The sequence below is a fragment of the Pyrenophora tritici-repentis genome, chromosome 10 (assembly GCF_003171515.1).
Source record: "Pyrenophora tritici-repentis strain M4 chromosome 10, whole genome shotgun sequence".
Taxonomy (NCBI): Eukaryota; Fungi; Ascomycota; class Dothideomycetes; order Pleosporales; family Pleosporaceae; genus Pyrenophora; species Pyrenophora tritici-repentis.
This window is the reverse complement of record NC_089399.1, coordinates 424,703-448,062: the sequence shown is the minus strand read 5'-3', so window position 1 is coordinate 448,062 and position 23,360 is coordinate 424,703. Positions and strand designations below refer to the sequence as shown.

The 23,360-nt window shown below is 51.8% G+C and overlaps 13 protein-coding genes across 13 annotated transcripts; 4 read left to right on the top strand and 9 right to left on the bottom strand.

The window, feature by feature from the left end:
• Positions 1–601: 601 nt before the first annotated feature.
• PtrM4_039920 (ProP, Permease major facilitator superfamily) lies at positions 602–2,446 on the bottom strand (the record flags this gene model as incomplete). The annotated part of the gene is made up of 3 exons (XM_001937668.1): positions 602–932; positions 984–1,725; positions 1,774–2,446. The coding sequence occupies 3 exons, from the start codon at positions 2,444–2,446 to the stop codon at positions 602–604; spliced, it is 1,746 nt and encodes a 581-aa protein (XP_001937703.1).
• Positions 2,447–2,884: 438 nt separating this feature from the next.
• PtrM4_039910 (cenp-O kinetochore centromere component) lies at positions 2,885–3,799 on the top strand (the record flags this gene model as incomplete). Its single annotated transcript, XM_001937669.2, has 1 exon — positions 2,885–3,799. One exon carries the CDS (start codon positions 2,885–2,887, stop codon positions 3,797–3,799), a length of 915 nt encoding a protein of 304 aa, XP_001937704.2.
• Positions 3,800–4,090: 291 nt separating this feature from the next.
• PtrM4_039900 (UBX domain-containing protein) lies at positions 4,091–5,674 on the bottom strand (the record flags this gene model as incomplete). The annotated part of the gene is made up of 4 exons (XM_001937670.2): positions 4,091–4,135; positions 4,191–5,435; positions 5,490–5,542; positions 5,596–5,674. The coding sequence occupies 4 exons, from the start codon at positions 5,672–5,674 to the stop codon at positions 4,091–4,093; spliced, it is 1,422 nt and encodes a 473-aa protein (XP_001937705.1).
• A 619-nt stretch (positions 5,675–6,293) lies between these two features.
• PtrM4_039890 (GTPase SAR1 and related small G protein) lies at positions 6,294–7,160 on the bottom strand (the record flags this gene model as incomplete). Its single annotated transcript, XM_001937671.2, has 6 exons — positions 6,294–6,363; positions 6,412–6,644; positions 6,697–6,877; positions 6,925–6,983; positions 7,033–7,065; positions 7,131–7,160. The coding sequence occupies 6 exons, from the start codon at positions 7,158–7,160 to the stop codon at positions 6,294–6,296; spliced, it is 606 nt and encodes a 201-aa protein (XP_001937706.1).
• A 1,353-nt stretch (positions 7,161–8,513) lies between these two features.
• PtrM4_039880 (uncharacterized protein) lies at positions 8,514–9,223 on the bottom strand (the record flags this gene model as incomplete). Its single annotated transcript, XM_001937672.2, has 3 exons — positions 8,514–8,745; positions 8,797–9,079; positions 9,127–9,223. 3 exons carry the CDS (start codon positions 9,221–9,223, stop codon positions 8,514–8,516), a joined length of 612 nt encoding a protein of 203 aa, XP_001937707.2.
• Positions 9,224–9,655: 432 nt separating this feature from the next.
• Positions 9,656–11,409, top strand: PtrM4_039870 (CBFD-NFYB-HMF domain containing protein; the record flags this gene model as incomplete). The annotated part of the gene is made up of 3 exons (XM_066104353.1): positions 9,656–9,818; positions 10,064–11,192; positions 11,247–11,409. 3 exons carry the CDS (start codon positions 9,656–9,658, stop codon positions 11,407–11,409), a joined length of 1,455 nt encoding a protein of 484 aa, XP_065958917.1.
• Positions 11,410–11,426: 17 nt separating this feature from the next.
• On the bottom strand, positions 11,427–12,489 carry PtrM4_039860 (SURF-family protein Shy1; the record flags this gene model as incomplete). Its single annotated transcript, XM_001937674.2, has 2 exons — positions 11,427–11,635; positions 11,694–12,489. The coding sequence occupies 2 exons, from the start codon at positions 12,487–12,489 to the stop codon at positions 11,427–11,429; spliced, it is 1,005 nt and encodes a 334-aa protein (XP_001937709.1).
• A 264-nt stretch (positions 12,490–12,753) lies between these two features.
• On the top strand, positions 12,754–13,585 carry PtrM4_039850 (uncharacterized protein; the record flags this gene model as incomplete). Its single annotated transcript, XM_001937675.2, has 3 exons — positions 12,754–12,915; positions 12,968–13,068; positions 13,168–13,585. The coding sequence occupies 3 exons, from the start codon at positions 12,754–12,756 to the stop codon at positions 13,583–13,585; spliced, it is 681 nt and encodes a 226-aa protein (XP_001937710.2).
• A 179-nt stretch (positions 13,586–13,764) lies between these two features.
• Positions 13,765–14,344, bottom strand: PtrM4_039840 (DNA-binding protein; the record flags this gene model as incomplete). The annotated part of the gene is made up of 3 exons (XM_066104352.1): positions 13,765–14,057; positions 14,168–14,178; positions 14,235–14,344. The coding sequence occupies 3 exons, from the start codon at positions 14,342–14,344 to the stop codon at positions 13,765–13,767; spliced, it is 414 nt and encodes a 137-aa protein (XP_065958916.1).
• A 423-nt stretch (positions 14,345–14,767) lies between these two features.
• On the bottom strand, positions 14,768–16,492 carry PtrM4_039830 (GlcD, FAD-FMN-containing dehydrogenase; the record flags this gene model as incomplete). Its single annotated transcript, XM_066104351.1, has 5 exons — positions 14,768–14,904; positions 14,961–15,085; positions 15,134–15,809; positions 15,863–16,211; positions 16,352–16,492. 5 exons carry the CDS (start codon positions 16,490–16,492, stop codon positions 14,768–14,770), a joined length of 1,428 nt encoding a protein of 475 aa, XP_065958915.1.
• A 540-nt stretch (positions 16,493–17,032) lies between these two features.
• On the top strand, positions 17,033–19,501 carry PtrM4_039820 (rRNA methylase; the record flags this gene model as incomplete). The annotated part of the gene is made up of 1 exon (XM_001937678.2): positions 17,033–19,501. One exon carries the CDS (start codon positions 17,033–17,035, stop codon positions 19,499–19,501), a length of 2,469 nt encoding a protein of 822 aa, XP_001937713.1.
• Positions 19,502–19,653: 152 nt separating this feature from the next.
• On the bottom strand, positions 19,654–20,053 carry PtrM4_039810 (uncharacterized protein; the record flags this gene model as incomplete). Its single annotated transcript, XM_066104350.1, has 2 exons — positions 19,654–19,813; positions 19,884–20,053. 2 exons carry the CDS (start codon positions 20,051–20,053, stop codon positions 19,654–19,656), a joined length of 330 nt encoding a protein of 109 aa, XP_065958914.1.
• A 1,306-nt stretch (positions 20,054–21,359) lies between these two features.
• On the bottom strand, positions 21,360–22,955 carry PtrM4_039800 (putative ph domain-containing protein; the record flags this gene model as incomplete). The annotated part of the gene is made up of 1 exon (XM_001937680.1): positions 21,360–22,955. The coding sequence occupies one exon, from the start codon at positions 22,953–22,955 to the stop codon at positions 21,360–21,362; it is 1,596 nt and encodes a 531-aa protein (XP_001937715.1).
• Positions 22,956–23,360: the final 405 nt, after the last annotated feature.

Sequence of the window (23,360 nt, the reverse complement as noted above, 5' to 3'; positions counted from 1 at the left end):
GTGGTCCCAGCCGACTAGCCCTACTCAGATAAGCGTCGACACGCTTCATTTACAAGCCTCAATGGCATGATTATACGGTCCTCGTGGTCTTATCGGCACCATTGCCTCGCAGGTGAATGTGCTCTCGCCCATATGCATGCATTACAAGGTTTACGAATGGTCGGGTCGAGACTTGGCCTGCTTACAGAAAGGGTCCAAAGTTTGCAGCCGTCACCCTACTTACACGGCTTGCCGCCCGCTAACATGCTTGTAGCCACTAGAACTTCAAGCATCGAGAGTGGCTGATTACTACAACACAAACCCTTACATACTGACGTTTTTTGTGTCCAGCTGCGCGGCAAACGTACCTGCATGTGTCGAGCTGCATGCGGCCTTGCACTTGCGCTATTTGGCCGATCAGCGACGCCTAGTCACGAGGGAGCGCGTGGACGCGGCACAGAAGTGCGCCAGCCTGCAAGCCACTTGCGCACGCATAATGCCGAGTCTAAAAGTTCAACGTCCATTGTCCAACATCTGCACCAAGGAATGGCAACTTCAGTCGAGTATTTCACAGGAGAAGACGGAATCGTTGTATTACAGCTTCAGTGCCATGTTATATGCTCTAAGGAGCAATTCTCCATGCCCGCATAGGCAAAGCCTGTATCCTCATAACGGCCGGCTTAATGTACCCCCAGAAAGTAACCACACCGATTACAATACAGAGAATGTTCACAATATAATATCCATCAGTTGTGACATTGCAGATACCGCCCCCCTCAATACACTTGTGCTTCTCTGGCTCAAGAGCACAAGAGAAGGGTTGTGTAACTAGAGGACCCTTGAGGAGATCAGGCTTGGGCGGGTTGGTTGGCGGTATGCACGTTGCTGCAGTAAACATGTCGACGGCCTTGAGAACAAAGTAGCGCGGGAATGTGCCGCCTAGGTTGGAGACGCTGTGTCATGTCAGTCATCGGTAGTGTGTCAGCAAGGTGAGGAAGACTTACGTAGCGAGCAGCGTCATGTATGTGCCACCGATGAGCGGGTCAGATATCTTCGCATGGAAAGCGCTGACAGCGACAAACATGACTGTATTCATAAAGGTCGACAGCACATGCTCGGCAATAACCAGCAAGACAAATCCAGACGATGCGCCTCCAACTGGGAAGATGGATACCACAAACTGTGCGAACCCAGCAGCCACCAGACGCCCGATAAAAGACCAACACCAGATGTGCATTGGTGGATATGTTTGGCACCATTTACCAATGTAGTACCCCAGGAAAACCTCGACAGGAAAGTCGACGAGAATGACGAGCGACAGCTGCTCCTGCTTCAAGCCCTTGTCCAGTAGCTTCAGACTCGTAACCGCGTCATTGGCTTGGAAGCCGATCTTGGCGATAAGATGGATGATGATGAAGCTTTGGATGTTCTTCAACTTCAAGATGCCCCACATTGAACGGTAAACCTCGCTGATTCCGTCACCGTTCTTGTCGCGATCTTCGCGCTTCATGACTGCCAATCCCAAGGTAACAATCAAGTATGCCCATCCCCAGAAGCTCAAGTAGCCGTCGAGCTCCATGATACCCGTCTCTGCCGGAATGGTGCGGAACCATCGATTTGCGAAATCTTTCGAGTTGAAGGCCAAGAAAACGGTGTAGGAGAGGAACTGGCCTGCAGTCAGACCGACGGTTTGCGCCGTCGAAGCGTACGCGAGGTTCTCGTTGGAGAGGAGGGTGAGGGCCCAGCCTGGTTGTTGTTAGCATCCAAATCTGACATGCAAAGTGTCATCCTTACCATCCACAGCAATATCCTGAGTAGCGCACAGGAACACAAGCGCAAACCACCACCAGGTGAAGTTCCATACACCGCTATCCGACTCGCCCGCCTCCTTCATCATGCGATTGATGTTCTTTCCTAGCCAGATCATAGAAAAGCCAGAGATGGTTTGAATGGGCAAGATCCAGCTCTTCCTGCGTCCTATCCTAGGCGACCAGACTGCATCCACGATTGGACTCCACAGAAGTTTTAATGAGTATGGGTATGCAGCGAGCGAGAAGACACCGATGGCGGCGTAGGAAACGCTGTGCTTGAGTAAAAAGGGCACAGAGCCATGCGCCAGCCCCATTGGTATACCCTGGAGAAAGTATAGTAGTACCAATAGTAAAAAATTGCTTTGGTCCTTCTTGGAGAGCTCAAAAAAGCCCTTGGATGGCCCGTCCTCTTGCTCTCCTAGCTTGGGTACATCGTCGTCCAAGGAGAAATTTGAGTTGCCCATGAGCGAGGCAGCCTGGCTCGCGGGTGAGTCGCTTTCGAATGAGGCATGTTTGCGCCGATGTTCCAACATGACGCCGTTCATTGTCGCAGTCGTATTGGCATTGCCGTTTTTCTCCTGCTGTAGCGAATCGGTTGAGCTCTGCTCTTTTAGTACAGAGCCGCGGTTTTTGGATCGAGAGGCTCGTTTGCTCATTTGGGAGCGTTGCACACGTAGGTGAGATCGAGGAGTTGATGATCGTCAGGTAATCTCGCGTGGATCAAAGTTTCGGTTGTGTGAGTGATAGGAGTCGTGTAGGTGGACGTAAGCGGCCAGAGTGTCAGGATCAGGAAGAGCCGATGAGAACAAAGACAAACTGCCGTCCTTAAGTTGGGGTCCAGAGAGTGACTAGCAAATGAACACGGGCGTAATACGAAACGAAACGGCGGATATAATCGTGTCTTCAACCGTGTCCTCTCGAGCCATGGACGCGGCGGCGGCGGCACTTACTATGCAAGCGAGCGGAGCTTCCATCCCACCTGGATTGACCTACATCCCTGCTACCACTAATTCACGTGCTGACGCGCCGCATATGGGCAGACTGCACGCGCTAAACACAACCTTCTTGTCGCATTGAACAACTTCAACACAAACATGGAGCCTGCCGAACAACTCGATGAGGACATCAGCCAGCTCCAAACCCGTATAGCGCTTCTACAAGCTCACCGCGCAAACCTATCCTCAGTGCTACTGTCGCAACCCCACCTCGCAGCGCGTCTCCAGACCAGCAATCAACGCGACACACATGCGGAAACCACCAAGTGCATCATTGCCCAGCAACAAAAACGGAACCTCGAAAATGTATACCGCACCTGCGCTGGCGTCACAGCCTACAGAGTCAAGGACCCTGACCCAAATGCCATTAACAACGGCAACATCCTCGGCGTAAGCATCGATGTATCGATCGGCGCCAAGTTTGTTGAGACATACCATGTCTTGCTTAGTGTACGAGAGAAAGAAGACAAGAAGATCCTGAGTATACACAAACATACCATTCCGCCATGCATACCACTGCAGCAATTGGCCCACAAGTGGATACCGGGCAGCACCAAGGACGACGAGACGGATCCTGAACAGGACTTGGTGCACTTTGGGCGACTGCTGAGGAAAGAGCTGGTGAGCTGGCATATGCGAGTAAATGCTGTGCAAGAGTTGCGCAAGGAGGCAGGGCTTGACAAGCCAAGGACAGATAGTGAAGAAGAGCTGGGGACTGCATCCTCAGCCAAAGTCCTCAACGCCTTCGTTAGTGACGACGAGGATAGCTCCGATATTGAGCACGAAGAAGACGATGACGACGTTGCTCTAAGACTACTTGACATTGAGACCGACGCCGCAGTAAGGCAGATGACAATTACCTTGTCAGACAGACGTACAGTGGTCATGAACATCACAAAGGACGGCCGAGTCGACAAGGTTGTATGCAGGACGAAGGATGGTAGGCGGGATGTGATGACGGGCAAAACCGCTATAGGTCCCCTGCATGGTCTGGTTCGCCGTTTGTTGTCATAATTAGCCTGTTGTTATTGGAGTGTCCGGAGTAAAAGGTGTTCGGTCGTTATGATACCCACATTCCTATAGCGGAAATATATATGCATATGCAGTAGGTTCACCGAGCCTTGATGCGTTGAGCTACCTAGTTACAACTGTAGTCCATTGAAGCTTTCCAAAAACCCACACACCCTCAACCGAAATTTGTTTGTATATAAGATCCTTCCGAATGACAAGCATGTTCATACAATTGCAAAATCGTCATGAGTTTTCTTCCTCTTGAAATCGTACATCCAAAGCCATCAAGACTTCTCAATCTCGTTTATCATCATCAGCAGGCCTTGGCTCCGTACTCAACTACAGACAGCTGTTAGTATCATGCTCCATGCCTTCTTTCGTCATAGTAACTCACCTGGTTCCCATTATAAAACTGTTGCGGCTCCCTAGCTCTCTGGTCCGCTAGTGTCCGCACTCTGATACCCGTGTTATCCAAAATAGGATCATGTTGAGGCTCTCGATTTGGCCTGGGCCCCATGGTATGCCCACTACCCTGCCCTTGCACTGGGGTTGAGCCAGTGCCAGTGCTAGGACCAGAGCCTAGGAATGAGCCCAACGTACTTCCTACATAGCCCACTGTTGAAGATATGAGGTCAAACGCGCCGCCTATCAGTCCAGTGGTTACTCCTACAGCACCGCTGTTATGCCCTGTGTAAGCTTGTGTATATCCCTTCACTGGTACAAGCACCAGTGTAGCGCTTGGTGCCATATCAATGTCACCCAATGACTGGCTCTCATCACCAGCTGAGAGCTCGCGACTCGGCTGAGGTGGTAATATGTGTCGGAAGAAATACGGTGGGAGTTGGCTGTGGTTAATGTTTTCGTCGTCCTGTGAGAGTTTTGAGAACTCCGAGTCAACCCACGACCGTACCTCGCCTTGCAGTGTAGCCTCTCGTGGAAATGTGGATCGTATCGTCCGGCCATCGAATAACCTGATATTGAGGTTGACGTTCTTAGCTTGTGATCCACGAGCCGATGTGTTTGTGCGTGGCGAAGCCGCCGTCTGCGCTGACTGATTCCTCTCTTGTTCTCGTTCGGCTTTCCGTCTCTCGGCTTCTATTTTCCTTGCTGCCTTGTCGGCCTCTATCCGTGCCTTGATACGTGCCAGTTCTTCCGCCTCTTCCTTCTTCTTCTTTCGTAACGCATCGCGTGCCTGTTGTTGTGCTTTACTGACAGAGCCAGACGATGTAGCGGGCTTTTGTTCTGGGGTTGATGTAGCTTTCTGTTTGCCCTTAGCGTTCGCGGAAGGCGTCGAGGCTACTGCTGGTGTGGGCATCGCAGACTCGGAGTCTCCGTACGGATCGTCTTCTACTTGGGTATTCGCCGTATTCTCTGTTGGTATTGGCGTGACTGCTTGTGGTGGGGATGTTGCCGCTGTACTGGATCCCGGGATGGGGCTGGCTCCAAGCACCTGCCTGATCGAATTGATGAAATCGTTCTGAGTGACGTCGCTCTTCAGCTGCAGTTGAAGTTGTCCGTTTTGGATGACTACGAGAGTAGGTATGCTCGAGATATCGGAGAAGGCTGCCAGGAATCCTGCTTCTGTGGAGCCTGCCTGGAGCCGCAAGAGGACAGCTTTTTGGACAAGAAGACTGGATAGCTGCACCTGGCGTCAGTTTATAGTTTATATATGACCAAGCGGTAGATATCTCACCCAGCCGCTCTTCAACCATTCCTCTTCCCACTCTTTACTCGTTGCGCCGTCATCTGTTCCGCTGATTAGAGGCGCCCCCACATTCCGAATGAGGCCCGGAATATACCTTGCACGAAGCATACGACAAGCTTCTGCTCTTGAATTGCAAGCGCAATACCGCTTTGTAGGCTGCCTTGGTGAAACATGGTTGGTTGCGCGTGGGGCAGAGAGAGGAGTCGTGGATATTCGCGGGGTGAGCTTGGGACGCGTTGGAGCCAGGATGTGCCAGCACGAGCGGCAGGGCGTGCGAACTGCCGCGGGAATTAATTAATCTACACGGGCTGTACCGAGGCCGAGTGAACTGCTGCGAGCATGAACAACGGGGTCTGGGGTCGGATTCACAATTACCTTCTCTTGCGTCACAGTTTTACAGAATCGGGCATATGTAGTTTGGTCAGAAGGAAAAGTAATGCAATAAACTGTTCTATCGGGAATGCTAAATCCATTTCCTATGATTCCTCCGCGCCAAAGAAGAGTAATGCCACAGAAAGCCAATACTAGACTCCTGATATCCAACTGCATCGAGCCGAAAGATGCCGCAAAGCAAATGCTATTTCACTTAAATGAAGACATATGCTGAGTGGAGCTCCTGCTTGATCTGCGCTTCGTAGGAAGTCACCCATCTTCCCGCTCGTGTCATCGCCAGCATAATCCTGTGGGCAGGCGTTACTCTGGACCAAGTTGCAGGATGTATAGGTGGATATTCACGCTTTGGCCCGTCCTCGATTACACCAAAATCTTCCCCCCGTTTCTCTCTTGAGCTTCTTATAGGATGGTGCACTTCTTCTTCTGGTTCCTTGCTGACGCTTGTTGAGGGCGGGGGCTGAGGACGGCGCTGTTTCATGTAAGCAGAAGCTTGCGAGCGAGCTTGGGGAAAACATACCGGATTGCCTCATCAAAAACGCTCTTGAGGTTGCGCTGCGTGAGCGCAGAGCATTCAAGGTACTTTTGCGCCTTGATCTCCTTTGCCACCATGACGGCTTGCTCGTATTGAATGGGCGCCATCTTCTTCTGTCTGAGCGACTCCTTGGTCGCTTCGTCATCCCTCAAGTCAAGTTTTGTGCCAACGAGGATGATGGGTACACCGGGCGCGTGATGATCTATCTCTGGGTACCACTGGGCATCTGTCAGCGTGCATCTAAGCTCGACGAATCCGATGCGTCTTTACCTTTGCCTTGACGTTGTCGAACGATGGAGGGCTGACGATGGAAAAGCAGATGAGGAAAACATCCGTCTGGGGGTAGGAAAGCGGTCGCAGCCTGTCGTAATCCTCCTGTCCAGCAGTATCCCACAGTCCCAAGCTTATTGGCTTTCCATCCACCATGACATTTGCAGAGTAGTTATCGAAGCTGGGCGCGTTAGCTCAAGCTCGCCATGGGAGCGGCGACACACATACACTGTAGGGATGTATTCGCCTGGGAAGGCGTTGGTCGTGTACGAGATGAGAAGACATGTCTGGCGGGTTAGCAGGCTCAGACGCGGTACAGGGAGCGCGATGTCTTACTTTGCCTACAGCACCGTCACCTGTCACGACGCACTGGAGAGCTGTCAGCAACCAACGACCATGTTGCACAAAAGAGACTGCGTGCAGCAGAGGCGCACCTTGAGAGATTGGGTCGCAGGAGCAGCCATAGTGGTGGTATTACGTGTGTCGTCTGATTAACCTTGGACAAGACGTTCGGACCCAGCTCGGCGAGGGAATGGGGCGGCTTCCGAGGATGGCGAAGCGAATAGCGGAGGTTTGGAGACCCTGCAGGTGATGGAGTCAGACTGGAGACTGTGAGGCGGTTGAGGAGTGAAGGACGAACCGTTGGAGCAGGTCAACAACTTCCGAGTAGCTTCTAAGAGGACTGCGGGAGCTATCTGCAGCGTAGGGGGGCGTTTTATCGCTTGGCGGCGGCGGCGGGTCAAGAAGCGAACTCGAAAGCTGGATGATATGCACGATGCGCGAGTCGAAGCAGCGCGGGCCAACTGGGGCCTGGCGGCGGGGTCCGAGTCGTGGATAGCTGCGGCAGCAGTTACAAAGCAGCACTTCAGGTCGTCTTGGGTGTATGTAATCTCAATTCTCAATCAATGCCAGCCGATTTGGGAGAAAGAAGGAGTCAGAGTGCAGTCAGAGTGCAGTCAGAGTGCAGTGCAGTGCAGTGCGTCTTGTGTGTGTGTGAGAGCGAGAGCGGTGCGATGAGCTATTTGGCAAAAGACTGGCAGGCGCGTATGGTCTTGAAACCGATTTGCGACACACTGCAGAGGCAGGCCTCTACTGAGTCTGATAGGTAGGGTGCCAGGGTGTCATGGCTCTCGTTTGGGCCGCCTAGATGGTCCTGGTCCCGATTCGCAGCAAGTGGCCGGCGCTGCAGAGACGAGCGTGCGAGCTTTGCCTACCTGCCTACCGTAGCGAGCGCCCGTCATGCATGGGACCAGGACGACGGTGGGACGGTGGAAACTGTGGAACTGCTGCTGCGGCATTGCATACCGCGCATGCCGAGTGTCGCAGCGACAGGCACCCTTTCACCACAAACTACACAACTGCAACGACTATCTACCGCCGGCAAACAACAGCCGCGCCTCGTGTGAGCCCTGCCCGCAAACTTATTCGCCGTCTTCTAGTGTCGTGATTCGCCTGCAGCTGCATATTTCTGCTCGCCAGTGTGACCGTGCGCCCGACTTATTAGCCGTACTAACTTCACCAGACACCTGAAAGCATACATTAACATTCGAGCCCGCACTGTTCCCCAAAAGGGAGACGCGACCCTGCGCGTGTGCCATGCCAGACCTTGTTTAGCCACTGTCTCGACACATCCCGTCTGCCGCCTAGTGCATGTGCGAATAGCCATTGTCGTTGTTTCTTGCTGCACCCATCATCATCATCGAGCCATCTTCCCCACAGACTAAGCCGCCCACGATTGCATTTCATTGGCTATCTGCCATAGCTTGCCTGTCTAATGCCTACATCCCACATCCCCAAGAGTTACCCGCTTCATTAGATTAGTAGAAGAGAAATAGTCCGTCTCCGCCCTGCTTGTCCTCGCCGACAAACTCTTTCCGCAGAAGCAATTTGATCACTGCCTCATGGAGATCTTTCATGTCAAGGATGCCGCGCTTCTTCTGGTCAATGTACGACACATCAACCACCACTCGCTTCAAGTTGACCGTTGAGAGAGCCCCATCCTGGAGTAATGCTGTCAGTCGATCGGGTGTCCCTACCCCATAGTCAACCCTGTCGTTCTGTCAGCATAAGCCACCCAAAAAAGACTATCTTCGAACGCACTTGCTCCTCTTAAGATGTGCTATTTGATCCGGCAGTTTGAGATGCTTTGCGAATAGCTTGGCCACGTTCGGTGCTTTGACGCCTTGCTTAGGCAGTCCTGACTTGAGAGATCTACAAACATCCGCTGCTCGAATTCCAGATACCGTGACTACAATCGTGTGCGGTGCTCCATGTGGCTTCGGTGCTGTCGGCTCGAGGCTTCCTGCCTGCTTTTTTAGGAAAGCTGATAAATTGTCGGTAGTTCGTGGTTCGGTCCAGCTACTACTATCTTGAACCGTGCGGGCTGCCTTTTGTCAGCTTGGGTCGCGTGAAAACTCGGCGCGCACATACCAGAAATGAACTTGTCCTCAAGTTCAACACTACTCAATTCTTTCCCGTAAAGTCGAGTTCGTGCATTCACATAATCCGCCAGGAGCTGGCCATCCATGCGCTCAAAAGAATGATTGACACCCAACTCCTGGTCCAAGTCATCTTCGTCGATTTCTTTGGCCTTCTGTTTCTTCTTCTCTTTCCGTTTCGCTTTCTTGGCCGCTTTTTTGCTGTCTTTGCTGGCCTCGGGCTCCGCTTCTCTTTTTCTTTTCTTGGACGAAGCGTCAATGTCAAACTGTGCCTCGATCAGGGGTACGCCTCCTTCTGATTCAGAATCGGACATGATGTCGCTAGTGTTTTGTGTGGACAAAGATGCGACCAAGAATTCGTGCAACAGAAAAAGTTACAGGTGATTAAAGTTATCGATAAGCAGCGACCTACCCCAGTTGAGACTAGTTCTGAGGCGCGCCGGGGAAGTCGCGTCCAAGCGACGCGTTTCCCTGACGTCTATCAAGACTCCCACTAGACGCTTTCAAACGCCGCAACCACAATGGCCAATTCAGCGCGCAAGAAACAGCATCTCTCTCCGGAGCGCCATGTACAAATGACTCCGCGCAATGATGCGCCCCTCCAGCTCATCACACCGTTTCGCCGCGCCATTAGTGCAGGCCCCACCCCCGGGAGCAGAAGGACGCCAATTGCTCGCACACCAGGTACGGGACGAACACCTCGAGGCGGGCCGGCAACCCGTCCCATTTCTTCACGAAGGATAGCTCCTACAACTCCGCATGCGATCAGAGCATTGCGCGAGCGAGCCAATGCAGCAAGAACACCGGGCAATAATCGGAGAAGAAGTGGACGCATACAAAGAGAGACCCCGCGGGACATATTGCGTGATCTAGCCAGAGGTATTTAATGTAAACTCGCTTCCCATTTGCCCAACTAAATCATGTTGTAGTGCTTGCCCGCGATAGTCGTCCTGTAGAACCCTCTCCGCAACTCCCACCCCCGAGAACACGACACTCAGCTCTCGATCTTCCCGATGTCGAAGATGGCCCACATATCGCTGCTCCCCGACTCTCCATGCCCCTTGATAACATGTACGATGACGAGGATAGTTTCCACAGCGCACCACCACGGCAATCGCTTCTCCCTGACCTACCTGACGATGTCGATGGCGGGACCGTACAGTCTCTCGAGTTTGGACGTAAAGCCATCAGTGAGGATCCGCGCATGTTTGGAGGAAGACAGAGCGAACGGTTTGGAGACTTGAGTGAGCTCGGTGCAGTGGAAGAGGAGTACGAGATCGATGGTACATTCATCAGCAGACGTGCAGATGGATTGCTTGATCAGACAATCGATGGAGGGTTGGACGAGGACGATACGACGACACAAATGCGTGCATTGACTGGGCGGAGAGACGGACGTCCAAGTGATGTGAACCTGGGTGTTTTTGGCGAAGTCGAAGACGACATGGACGAGCCCACTTTCCGCTTCCAAATACCCGAACGTATACGTTTGCCGGTGCAAGAAGACCAACGAGAGGGACAGAGAGATCAGGAAGTTGAGGAAGACCAGGACAGGGATATTGGTCCACAGGATCTACCCGATGATTCGGAGATGCTAGACGACAACGAGCAGGAGAATGAAACCTTAGCTTTGGACCGCAACAATCTCATCGAAGATGACGGCATGCTAGGCTGGGAATCAGATCCTCCGGAAGATGATGATGCTGAACTAGCAGCCTATCGAGAAGAGGAATCGGCGATAGACCGCAGTCTACAAACAAAGTCGCCCGAACAACGCCCTCCGGTGCAGCTAAAGGGCGTCCGGAAGTCCAAAGAATACATGGTCTCGGCGCATGGCATTGGGTACCCTTCATTCCCGGCGGCATCAGTCAAGAAGCTCGCCATGGGTTTCATGAAGTCGCAGGGGAGCAAAGGTCAGCTCAATAAAGAAGCGCTCGATGCTCTCGTGCGTACAACCAACGACTTTTTTGAGCAGATTAGCGGCGATCTCGCGGCATATGCACAACATGGCGGACGGAAGATGATTGAAGAAAGCGACGTCGTAGCGCTTATGAAACGGTATGTTGTACATGATCTAACCTACATTCAAGTCGGTTCACTAACGACGAGCAGAACCCGGACGACTACAGACAGTAGTACGTCGTTTTCGCTAGCGCAAAAAATGCTTCCTAGAGAACTACTCCAGCAGCTACGCATGGAGCCACCAACCAAGCTAAAGGGCCAAAAACGGAAGCGGCTAAATCCTGTACAAGAAGAAGAGGATGATGACGAGTAAAAGGCGATGATAGTATTTTACGACCAGTCAACACTGTGTCGTACTCGTCGTTGAGTGCCCGACATGGGCTTTTTAACGACCATCCAAAACATGACCGAGGTTGCGAAGCTCAACGCGTACCACGTGAAGATGTACTGCGTATGGTTATTCCGCAGGTTCACGGTCGGCGCTCTTCCAATTGGTACACCTTTTGGCTCACGCTCATAGTTTGTGAGCAGGTCCGGCGCTGTGGAAACAATTAGATACCCCAATTGCATGTGTTCCAATATATCAAAAGTACTCACTCATTGTTTCCTCCACCCACACAGGCTGGCTTCCACTGTATTCTGCCATCTCCTCGACGCTGGGGAAAAACCACTTGCCCTTCTCAGGTTCGTTCTTGGGCGTAAACATGTTTCCCTTGGGTGGTATCCTCAGCAGACCCTCAATGGTAACATCGCCTTCTGGCAGCGCACCATTCTTCTTGCGAAACCATTGCGGACTCGCTTCCTTCTTAATCCAACCTCTACACGCCAGTATCTTGTGCACATTGCCCCTTGCATCTTTGCGCTCCAAGGGCGTCACAACCGTATACCCCTCCTCGCCGTCCAGAATGCGGGGCCCAATCAACATTTCCTGATCATGTCTCAACACGCCCGTGGCATACACCTTTCTATAATCAAAGTCCTTGACAGCCTCTGGATCAATTCTGAGCGGCAGCTCCAGCGGCGGAAACGTCAACCTATCCTCAAACCGCGCAATCAGATCCGTCTTCCAGCCCAACCTCTGCACCTGCCAACATCCGAGCAGGAAAGCGGTGACGGGTATAATGGCGAGGATGATGAGGCCCGGGCCGTGCTGTTGGCCTGCGCGCGCCATTTTGGTGGGACGATCGAGGATGGAAACGAAGTTTGGGTCTAGGCCTGGTCCGCCGCCTACGTAGCGTTTTTGCTGCCGGAAGAGCAAGACATGTGGTTGGAAGCGCGTGCATCGACATTGTGGACGGGTTGCGGATTGGAAGCGTGGGGTTCGTATCGAGGTACGAAGGTTTTGCGTGTGATATCTTCGGAAGAGATTGAGCAGGGGGTTTAGTTTCGACATTTTGTGCGTCCCCCTCTCCTTTGTTGTGGTGGGGGTGGGGTGATTGCGATTGGGTGGGGATCGAGATGCGCAATGGGAAACTTGGATGAAATGATGTTGGCTATCCGAGCTCAGCTTGTCTTTCTAGCTCTCGATGCGGTATAGTCCCCGCAGCAATGCATGGGTGCCCAGATGTACATCCATGCATCGCTCACCACTCGACCTTTGAACGACCGTTTACCTTGCTTTACCCCTCCATCACGCTTGATCTGAAAAGCTGAGATCATGATGGATGTTCAAGAGATATCGCTGAATCGTGCCGAGATTGCGGCGAGGAGAGACAAAGATGACTTGCTTGCTTATTTGGATGATCTGCTCGAGCACTATCTCAATACGTTGCACGAATATCACAAAGTCATGGGTGAGCTGTCGACGCAACTCTCTTCGGTATGTTAGAGCGAGAAGGGGAGAGAGGTAGATTTACCACTAACAGTAGTAGGGATACATGTCACTTGCCCAGGCGAACTTCCACAATTCCTCCTCTGCAATTCGATACGGACAGGACTGTTATGATGAACGTATGCAAGCAATACGTAAAGTGTAAGTACTCTTATGGTATCTGTAAACTCATGTGTTCAATTTCGTTGGTTCAAATATCCAGCTCTCGAATTGCTTACATCCAAATGCTGACAACTGCAGTCACGTTGCCGAACACGGGCGTCTCCTAACTGACCGTCCTCACTTCTCTATCCATCCACCTGACGCTACTCCTCGAAGCAGAAAAGCCCCGGTTTCTGAAGAACAGGAGCATCAACCAGAAGACGAGGGAGTTGAACTTTCATCAGCAACAAAAGACGAAGCAGAGACGACCCCTGATGCAGACCAACGATCGAACCAAGACCCAGAGGAGACTGAAAAAGAGAAGAAGTCAAGTGAGAAGATTGCTGATCCGCTCAAATGGTTCGGAATCCTCGTTCCGCCCGCTCTCAGAACTGCACAGTCGACATTCGTGTCTGCAGTAGAGGGCCCGATTCCACAGCTCGCTACTATAGCAAAGGATCTGAGAACGCAGGAAATTGAAATTGGACGGGTGAGGAAGCAGATCAAGAAGATGTAGAGTAGGTGTCTTGAGCAAGTCAGAGCACAACCAAATATTAAATCGGGCTGCTGAACAAGCACCATTAGCGTTATGAGTATACCCACAGGCTGTTTGATCATATGCCTTGATCCATACCCGCCCCCAAAACGCCACCCAATGCATATCCCTCACCTCTTCACCACAACCACATCTCTCCTCTAAACTTCCTTCATGAGCTCTTCCAACTCATCGTCGTCATCGTCCCATCCACCACCCCTCCTGTTCACAACGATCTTCTGCTCATCCTTCTCCTGCGCTTCGGCCACAGCACCCAGTATTTCCTTCAACTGCTCTTCAGTGACTTTTTGTCTCAGTTGGCCCGTTCGCGCGAGCATGATGAGTCGATTCTCGATGTCGGTTGCGCGGGATTCCTTGACGAGGCGGATGCGGCCGAGACGGTCTGCGGCTTCGGGGAGGAGAATCTGCGAGAGGATGGAGGAGCGTTGGTCGGCTGGGGTAGGGTTAGTGTTTAGTTTGTTTGTGAGTGATGGTGGTGGTGGTGGGGTCGCGTGTGTGAAGGAGGGACCGTTGGTGGGAGAGTATGGACAGCTGGGGACATACCCTCTTGTTGCCTGTGGTTTTAGACTTAGTATATGCTCATGTTTCTGCGAATGTGCAAAAAAATTACTTTCGCGAATCTTGCTCTGAGCCCTCCCCGCCCTGGCCTCGTCCCCCGCCTTGCTGCTGGAGCTGTTGCAGGCGCGCGCGTCTGATTTGCTCGAGATCTTCGTCGGACATGCTGGCTTGTTGTAGCGGTTGCTGGGATTTTTTTTTCGAAGTGAACAGTCACGTAGATTGGTTGTTGGCACAGGCGCAAACTGGGCTGAGCAAAAGTGTGTTATGCGGGGAAGTTCGGGGGTCCGAAGTTCACATTGCAATGGGCACGGATCATCGGCATCCCTGCTTTCGACTTCCATGAAACTTGGTACTCACTCGCAACCATTAAAGAGGGTTTGTTTCTTTGGGATCAAACAGAACATACAACCAAGTCAAATCGTTCCTGAAACAAATCATATTTTGCACTGCGCATCATGTGCGACTCTTGACCACTTCGATAGCACTTGTTATACTGGCCCTACTGAAGTCTTCGTTCTGTTACTCATAGCCTGAAATATGTTCTCGCTCATAGTATGCTGTATCTGTGCATATGAAACGAAACATTCAGTTCACCACCACTAATTGGCGTGGAACCAACCTCGTGCCATGACTGAACAGATTATCGGGGTCATATTTGTGCTTCAACTCCTCCAGTCGCTTCACATTGGCGCCGAAAATCTCCTTGGCTTCAACTTCAGCACCTATGAAAATTAGTACCACGTTGATAAGTGTAGCATCCGTAAACTGAGCAACGTACCTGCCACATAATTTGCATATTGGCCAACTCCACCGTCATTCGAACGATCCGCAGCAGTCGAGGAGATCTTCTTCAAGAGGTTGCGCGAAAACGAGCGGATTTCTCCATCGAGGGATGGATCGAACCTGTCTCCTAGTCAGTGTCTATCTCTTCAGTCATGAGGTCATACCCACCACTTGAACATGGTAGCAACGTTGTAATAGTCTCCTCGGTTCGAGAAGGACGTCTTGTCGTTGGGCACCTCTACCACTTTCTTATACGGAATGGTTTCGAACAACATCATGCTCTCGTTCATGCGTTCATGGGAAGCCACAAAAGCGTTGAACTCGGCGTGTAGTTGCACAGCGAGATTTGCATCTAATGGCAGCTTGAAAGCTCCGCCACCGAATTGTTTGCGCCCGTCAAAGCCAGCTGATTGATTGAGAAGACTGTTCAGCTTCTCGTAGGGGATCATAGCTGTCATATTCGCTATGGGACCGAGCTCGAAAAGATCAGCGAAAAAGGCTTTTCCCTCTTCTTCACTGCCGTTATGGAAGAGCTGACAGAGTACAACTGGCGCGTTCGCAGGTGGTGGTGCAGAGAATCCCCATAACAGGGCTTGGTTTCCGTCGTTGGCAGTATGGAACTTGTTCGCGAACTCGACAATTTGTGGGATCTTGTCCGGTAGAAATATAAGTGGTCCTGCAAATACGGGGTTCTTCTGGTCGTACGCTTGGAAGGTGAATGTGGTTGTCACCCCAAAGTTTTGACCGGCACCACATACTGCCCAGTAGAGGTCAGGGTTTGAGCTTGCTGATGCAATAACTTGCTCCCCAGAAGCGAGGACGATATTGACAGACAAGAGGTTGTCTGGGTAGTCTTAGTCATGTATGCTAAAATTACTCTGGGACAAAGAGACATACCGATAGTGAGCCCGTACTTTCCCGTAAGATATCCGTAGCCACCTCCGAGGGTCAAACCGCCTACACCAGTGTGGTTGACGGTACCCCCCACCGTTGCAAGACCGTATTTGGCTGCTTCAACGTCTACATCTTCCCAGAGCGCACCGCCCTCAGCAGCAATGGTTTTAGCTTCAGGATCTACTGTGACTTTACGCATCTCGGAGAGATCGATAACGATGCCATTCTCGATGGACGCAGCACCAGAAGTGGAATGACCTCCGCCACGAACAGTGAAAGGTATACTACGCTTGCGTATCTGTGCGAGGGTTGCAGACACATCATCAGCCGTAGTGGGTTTGACGACAGCAGCCTAATCTCGTCTTAGTTTCTGAGCGTGGTACAGCAATGTAAACCCAAGTGCTCTATGTAAAGAGCCATAATGATTCAAAATCTCTTTCTCCCATCGATTCCAGGTATTCGGAGAAGGCTCCTAAAATCTAGTACACTTACGGCTCGCTTGATGCAGTGCTCGCTCCATCTTTCAATGCTTTTCTCGTATTCCTGACCGTCACCAGGAAGGAGGACCTTGGCACTTGTATCACTGAGCACCTCCTTTAGTGACGAGTAGTCGTAATCAGGCGATACTTTCATCTTGGAAATCTTGATTAATTGTAAGGGAATAGAGAATACAAGAGTGATGATGAGAAAGAAGCGGGGGCGTTGAGACGTATGTGACTAAGTGGAGATGGGATGACTAAGAACAGCTCCTGTGCAACTTGTAGGTACAAATATAAACAAGTTGGAGAACTATGGGATACTGCTTTAAATAAATTTGGCTATTCTCACGTTGAGTAAACAGGCAAGTAGCGCAGTTGGTGGGGGCAGAAGCTCGCCGCAGCCGAGGTGGCACTCAAAGATCAATAACACGATAGATGATGCAGGAGGACTATTCTGAGATAGATATGCGTAAGCAATAACCGAGGCTGGCTTTACAATGATTACTTGGTGACAGCGATAGGGACAGCGACTAAATGGGCGATGTGGGGTGCGCAAATAGCTGAGGTACGATTGGACGGAAGTGATGATGTGCGAGGCTTAGCGTGGACCCTGGAGTGAAGATGCGGCGAACTTTTGTTTGCGGCGCAGGCGCCCTGCCAGGTCGCTCGACAGCATCGCTGTGCTGAGGTTAAGATGCTAAAGACAAGGAGCGTGCAGTCAATATGCGCATCATGTCGTCTAAATATCGCCATTTCACGAGCGCGTAGTGCACGACTACCCCTCCAGCGACCAAGCGCGCCACAATCACGACCGGCGGCTTCCAGGTTCTCGACGCCACGAAGACCGTTCTCAACCACACTTGCAACGAGGCAATCGGAACCAGATGAACCAACAGCATCGGATGAAACGCCACCTATTGCGACCGAGGCTGTCAATCATGAAGTCAATGCGCGGAGAGCGAGACAACACTTTGGCGATTCGCTACCGCGGGACCATTTGACTGAAGAGGAATACATAATCTATGAGAGGCTGTACGGGGCGCCTGTGTTTGTGGACACAGTCGAGGATGCGCAGGAACTTGAAACAATAGATGCAGAAGACCTCATTGAGGAAGAACGACCAGACGGGTCCACGGTTCTGTTGAGGCGAGGCGAGAATGGCGAATTTGAGGAGGTTGAAGTCTTGGAAGAGCACGATGCTTCCGAAGAGGTGGATGCTGAAGATGCCGAGGCGGACGAAAAGACCATGACACCCGAAGAGTGGGAGGCACACAGGGAAGAGCAGGATCAAATCTATCATGATGGCATATACGAACAGAGCCGACTGCTACACGAAGAGGCAGAGGCAGAGGCAGGGCTGGAAACTGTCGAGGAACCAGAGGAAGACGACGACTTCATGCGAGCGCATCCTTTGACCATTGCAGGCCGCTTCAAGCCTTCGCCCTCGACCGTGTTCCTTCCCAAGGAGACTCTCGTTGACCCCACGGCCGTCCTCTTAACACGAGCAAACCACAAACACCTTGCTGAAACGGCCAATCGCATCTTTGGTGGACGAGGTCTGCCCTTCTCAGCCAGCACCACTCCAGCACGTCTTGGTAATGGACAGAAGCCGATTCCGCTCAGCCCATCTCAGTCGGAAATGGGTAACATAGAAGCCGACGTATACATGGCGGCTGTACAGCCAGGTGTATACGCCAGTGTCATGAGTGCCATGGTTGAAGTTCGCCGCCGACTGGGCACAGGATGGTTGGAGCACATGCTGCGAAACAAAAAAGGTGGCAACGTACTAGACGCCGGGTCAGGGGGTGTTGGTGTGCTAGCATGGCACGAGATGCTACAGGCAGAATGGCAGCGCATGCATGAAGAATCGGGAGACACTTCACACGGCTCCACACCACTTGGCAAAGCAACTGTGCTGGCTGCCTCTGACACACTTCGCCACCGCGCGAGTAAGCTATTGGAGAATACCACCTTCATCCCACGACTACCAGAGACAGTGACGGCCGAAGACGAATCCAACACACAGCAACCGCGCAAGCTTTACGATGTCATCATTGCACCGCATACTCTCTGGCCTCTGCGACAGGACTATATCCGCAAGGAGCAGGTTGAAAAGTATTGGTCCTTGCTCAATCCCAAAGGCGGTGTTCTGATCCTCATCGAAAAGGGTCTACCTCGAGGCTTCGAAGTCATAGCTGGCGCCCGCTCATATCTTCTGGACAAGCACATTGCCTCTCCTAGCTCAGAGCATATTGAAACATCGGTAGATTCTCAAGTGTCGAAACCAGACGACGACACCAGGTTCACCGATAAAGAAGTCGGCATGATTGTTGCACCCTGTACTAATCATAGCACCTGCCCCATGTATCAGACTCCGGGAGTCAGCCAGGGACGGAAGGACTTTTGTTTCTTCAGCCAACGCTACATCCGTCCTCCATATCTTCAGCGTATTCTCAATGCAAAGGACAGGAATCACGAGGATGTGCAGTTTAGCTACCTCGCTGTTCAACGTGGCCGCGATCAGCGCCTTCCACAGCACGACATTCTTGGAAAAGGTTTCGTGCAGGGAGAAGATTCCACTGCTGCGGCCTTTGAAGGACACGAATGGAATGTTCCGACACAAAATGCAGATGTCGGCCCAGACACAGAAATCGAAGAACCCACTTTAACTTCAGTCGACGATGTCAACCCGCTCACATTCCCACGCCTTGTTCTTCCAGCACTTAAACGACGAGGTCATATCATTATGGATATGTGTACACCAGCAGGTACACTCGAGCGTTGGACTATCCCTCGTTCCTTTAGCAAACAAGCATACCGTGACGCACGCAAGGCGCGCTGGGGCGACCTCTGGGCTCTTGGCGCAAAGACACGGATACCAAGAAATGTGCGTCTTGGTAGACCATCCGATGAGTTTGATAAGAAGGGCAGGAAAGTCAAGAAGGCCAAGAGAGTCACCATTGAGATTGGTGTCGGCGAGAAAGACGGCCAGACCGTGGAAGAAGGTCCTGCACGAGTCCTGGGCAAAGGAGGGAGAATGTTGGTGGGTGATCGCGACGGACGATATACTGATGATCGAAAGATCAGGGGCAGTAAGGGTAGAAAGGGCAGGAAGAAGCGGGTAAATGACGATGACAATGAAGACTTGTTGGGGGATATGTGAAGATAACGCCATGAGGGATACATGTACTATATTGCAATTCGATGGGAGTTTGGGACCATGCATCATTGCATGCATTGTTGGATAACCCCTCACTCAGAAACCCAATCCACACCATTCAGATCGAGTCAGAAATATCGAACATGTCGTGGGACCTAAAATTTGACGTATCCTTTGCCTTGTACAAAAGTGACCAGCCACGGTATATCACCCTCGTGTTGCACCAACTGCGCATAGAGCTCTCCATGTGCAGGACCACTGACGCCATTGAGCATAGGCGCGCCATCAGACAGTCTCTGGTCAGCATAGAAGAAACTAAATCCATAATTAGCGAATCCCCTACGAAACAAGACAAGACACAAGAGAAAAGAAAAACCACACATACCGCCACTCCTCCGCCCCATCCTCTTTAAAAACCTGATCCGCCAACCCAATCCAATGCGCACTCGCACTCTTCCCCACACCCAGCGTCAAAACATTCAGCATGGGAATAACCTTCTGATTCAGCATATTCCCCGTAAACACAAACGTCTTCTTGCCGCCCTCGCTGCCCATCGCTTGCCATCCTTTTACCGCCTCCTGCGCCGCCACATACGCACTCACGGTGTTGACATTGAGATCTTGTACAAAGTTCTCCGTGGGTATGGATAGTGGGTTTGCGGTGTCGGGTGGGGGTGTCAGGGTGGCTGCATTGTAGATGACGACGCTGGGGAAGGCGGAGAAGGTGTCTTTTACTTTTGTGAAGAGAGGGGGGATGGACGAGGGGGTTGTGAAATCTGCGCCGAGGCGCAGGATGTTGGTTGAGGGGTCGAGAGTGCCGGTGCCACTGCGGGAGGCGGTGGCGATGCGGTAGCCTAGGGTGGTGAGGGAGGTTGCTATTGAGGCGCCTAGGTTGGGTCCTGCGCCGAGGATGAGGGCGACGGGTTTGGAGGCCATGGGTGTGTGTACTTTTTAGGGATGAGGGATTGGTCGGTCAGACACACAAGGATGTCGAGATGTGTGTTAAATATAAGAAATGGGGATTTAGTTCTTATTCACTGCTCACCTATATATCTGCTACACATGCCTTTTGTCTACCAAGCCCCCAGTTCTTATTCGTAGGATCACGCATGTCAGCAGAGAAATTGCTTTCTAATCTTCATTACAAATCCATCTTCACCTGTGTATCTACCCACACAACAAAGGATGTCGCGTCACAAGGACCCTATCACCAAAGACTTTCGTAGAGTTACTCTTTCCTATACAGTCAGCAGGACCCACATATACATGCGGGGTACTCCAAAACGGAAAGAGGCCAACAGGTGGGGTGCATATGTCTGTAATGTTATTCGGTTCTGTATGCTCTGAATTGGGAGTGACGGGGCGTAAGGTATGGCTGCAACAGGTTATATAAGCTGGGCGTGCCAGGTTACAAATCCATAGCTGCTTGGTCATGAACAAACCCGGCGAGTGTTGTGGGAGCCGAAGCAGGCTTCGAGAGGGATGCCTTAAAGTCACAAAACGGTAGCATGCACCGCTCAATCATGTCAAGGCAGTGCGATGGATAAATGTGAGGTTGAGATCAATGCGTAATCATTGCCGCAAAGGTATGAGCTATCTACGCCAATTCTCCGTTTTCCCATCATCTCTAACCAAAATCTTCTCGCTACGTTCCGTACAAAGTAAAGTGGGGTATATCTCCGTGTTGGCTTATTAACACCATTGTAAATGCTAAAACAAAGAAAATGACCAGACAACGCCAGTAAAGCGCATGGAAAGATGCAGTAATATGATGAAGCGATGGCACGCCATGGAATGCAAAAAAGAATGTAGGAAATCACGGGGGCTACCCGATGCTTAGGCTTTACGCCTAGTAAAAAGCTCAAATGAGCAAGGTTACGCCAAGTGCAACAGTATTCAAGTCATTCTCACGACTATCCACACTGTGCCTTGTTTTACCAATGGCCTCCATTTGGCTTGCCGCGTCTACTTTTGTGTGCGACTCGGTCGTTGGAGATGGCGGCCCTGATTGTCCCGTCTCATCAGGGTTTGACTTGGAGGGCACAGTGGCCAGGTCCTTGCCAAACGAGATGGAGGTAATGGAGTCATCACTGACGCCACGCATTGGCGAACTCGGCCTATCTGGAGTAACATTCTCAGGGGCAGTCTTTTCTGCGACGCGCGTTGCTGAGTTGGGGCGTATTGGGGTGTGTGGAGAACGCTTGGACCTCGAGAAGCCGTGTGCGTCGTAACGTGGAGGGTGGGAGGTGTATTCCACAAGCATGTGCGCCTTGATGCTGATACGAAACCGTTGACCTTTGCCAAAGACTACATCGCTTACGCGCGGAGACGAAGCGAGCAGGACAGGCGCACAGCGACGGCGGTATCGCAAAGTCTGTGCAGACGAGGGGCGTGTTGCTGGTGTCGACTTTGGGTCCGAAGGAGATGTACTCTCGGATGAGTCATCCTCGCGGAGTTCGGAATCTTGAGAGGACATGCGCACTAAAGAATCTCTTGCCACTCTTGCAGGAAAGCGAACATCTTCCGGGTCAAATTCTTCAATTTCCGCATCACCCGCGGGTGATGGTTGGGTTGAGCCCGTGTCTCGGGTTCCGGCTAGGTGGGGGTAAAGTTGGCGGATGATCTGTTCTTGTTGTGCAACGATGCGGCGACCAGCTTCTAGACTCGTCAAACTTTCAATGTTCTCGGCAAACTGCACATTTTCCAGAATCCTTTGGCGCCGACTTCTCCGTGGCAAACTTCGATAGCGGGGCTCGCTACGGTCTTCCAATGGTAGACTAATGTCGACAGCCGCGCAGAAGGACTCTATCCAGTCAAGCATGCCTTCATGGGTCGAAGGACACAATAGGAACTGCTCAAATTCAAGACGCAGGCGAAGTGCGTGTTCTCGTACCGGCTCAAACAGCTGTGGGTCGCTTTCGTACAACTTTGGCCGAGCAACAGCCGGGACTAGGTGTGCAAATGGTGACTTGGGTACTAGGGCCGTCTTCTTGAAGTCAGCAGCTACGCCAACTTCGGCGTGTTGCAAAGAATATGTGCGCAGTAATCTTCCTGGCGTCGGTTGCTTGTTCTTGCTGAGGAGACGCGGATTCTTTATACGGTACAGGCTCAATTGTGTGCCTCGCAGTATGGCATATACATCGTGCCATTCGCGATGTCCTGAAACCTGGAAGGGTGAAGATAGTTCTTGCTTGATGCCGACAATGCCCCCAATCTCGACAGTGCAAGTGTATGGGGGAGGGGCTGACATGTTGCGAACAGCCTCTTTCTCTGTCCGGGTCCTTTCATCGAGTAGGCGAAGGGTCTCAGGGTCGATTGCGCGAGAATACGAGGGCGGTGATCCGATGGGTAACTGGGCGTGTGTGTGGTAGGTGTTGTGGTAGCCATATGTGGCAGCAGAAGCAGTCGAGCTCGAAGCGTTTGTCGAGCGATTGCGCGTGCTGCGTCGTTCAGCCATTGTTTCCGTGTTGGGCTCCATGGGTCAAAGAGCGAGGCGAGTGCCGGGTTTTGATATGTGATGTGAACAACAAAGGCCAGCAGTGGGTCACAGGACAGGGGCCGGCTTCTTCTCCGTGTTTGCAGGCTGGGCAGCCGGTCTTGTAATGAGAAGCCGTCTTCTGTACGAAAGCGGCCCCATGGAGCTATTGAGAATGCGCCGTCCACGGGTGGCGTGTGGTAGCTGTTTGAAAACGGAACACTCAGAGTGCAGTGTCACACAACTTAATTCTCGCCGGGAAAAAAGAAGAAGAAAGAAAGCTCGCACACACGGCCAGTAAGCGGGCTGTTGCTGGGGAGAAGTTCCAAGAAAGATGTTGCAATGGCTGGACTGGCGACGAGGATCTGCGGGCGTGTTTGAATTGGT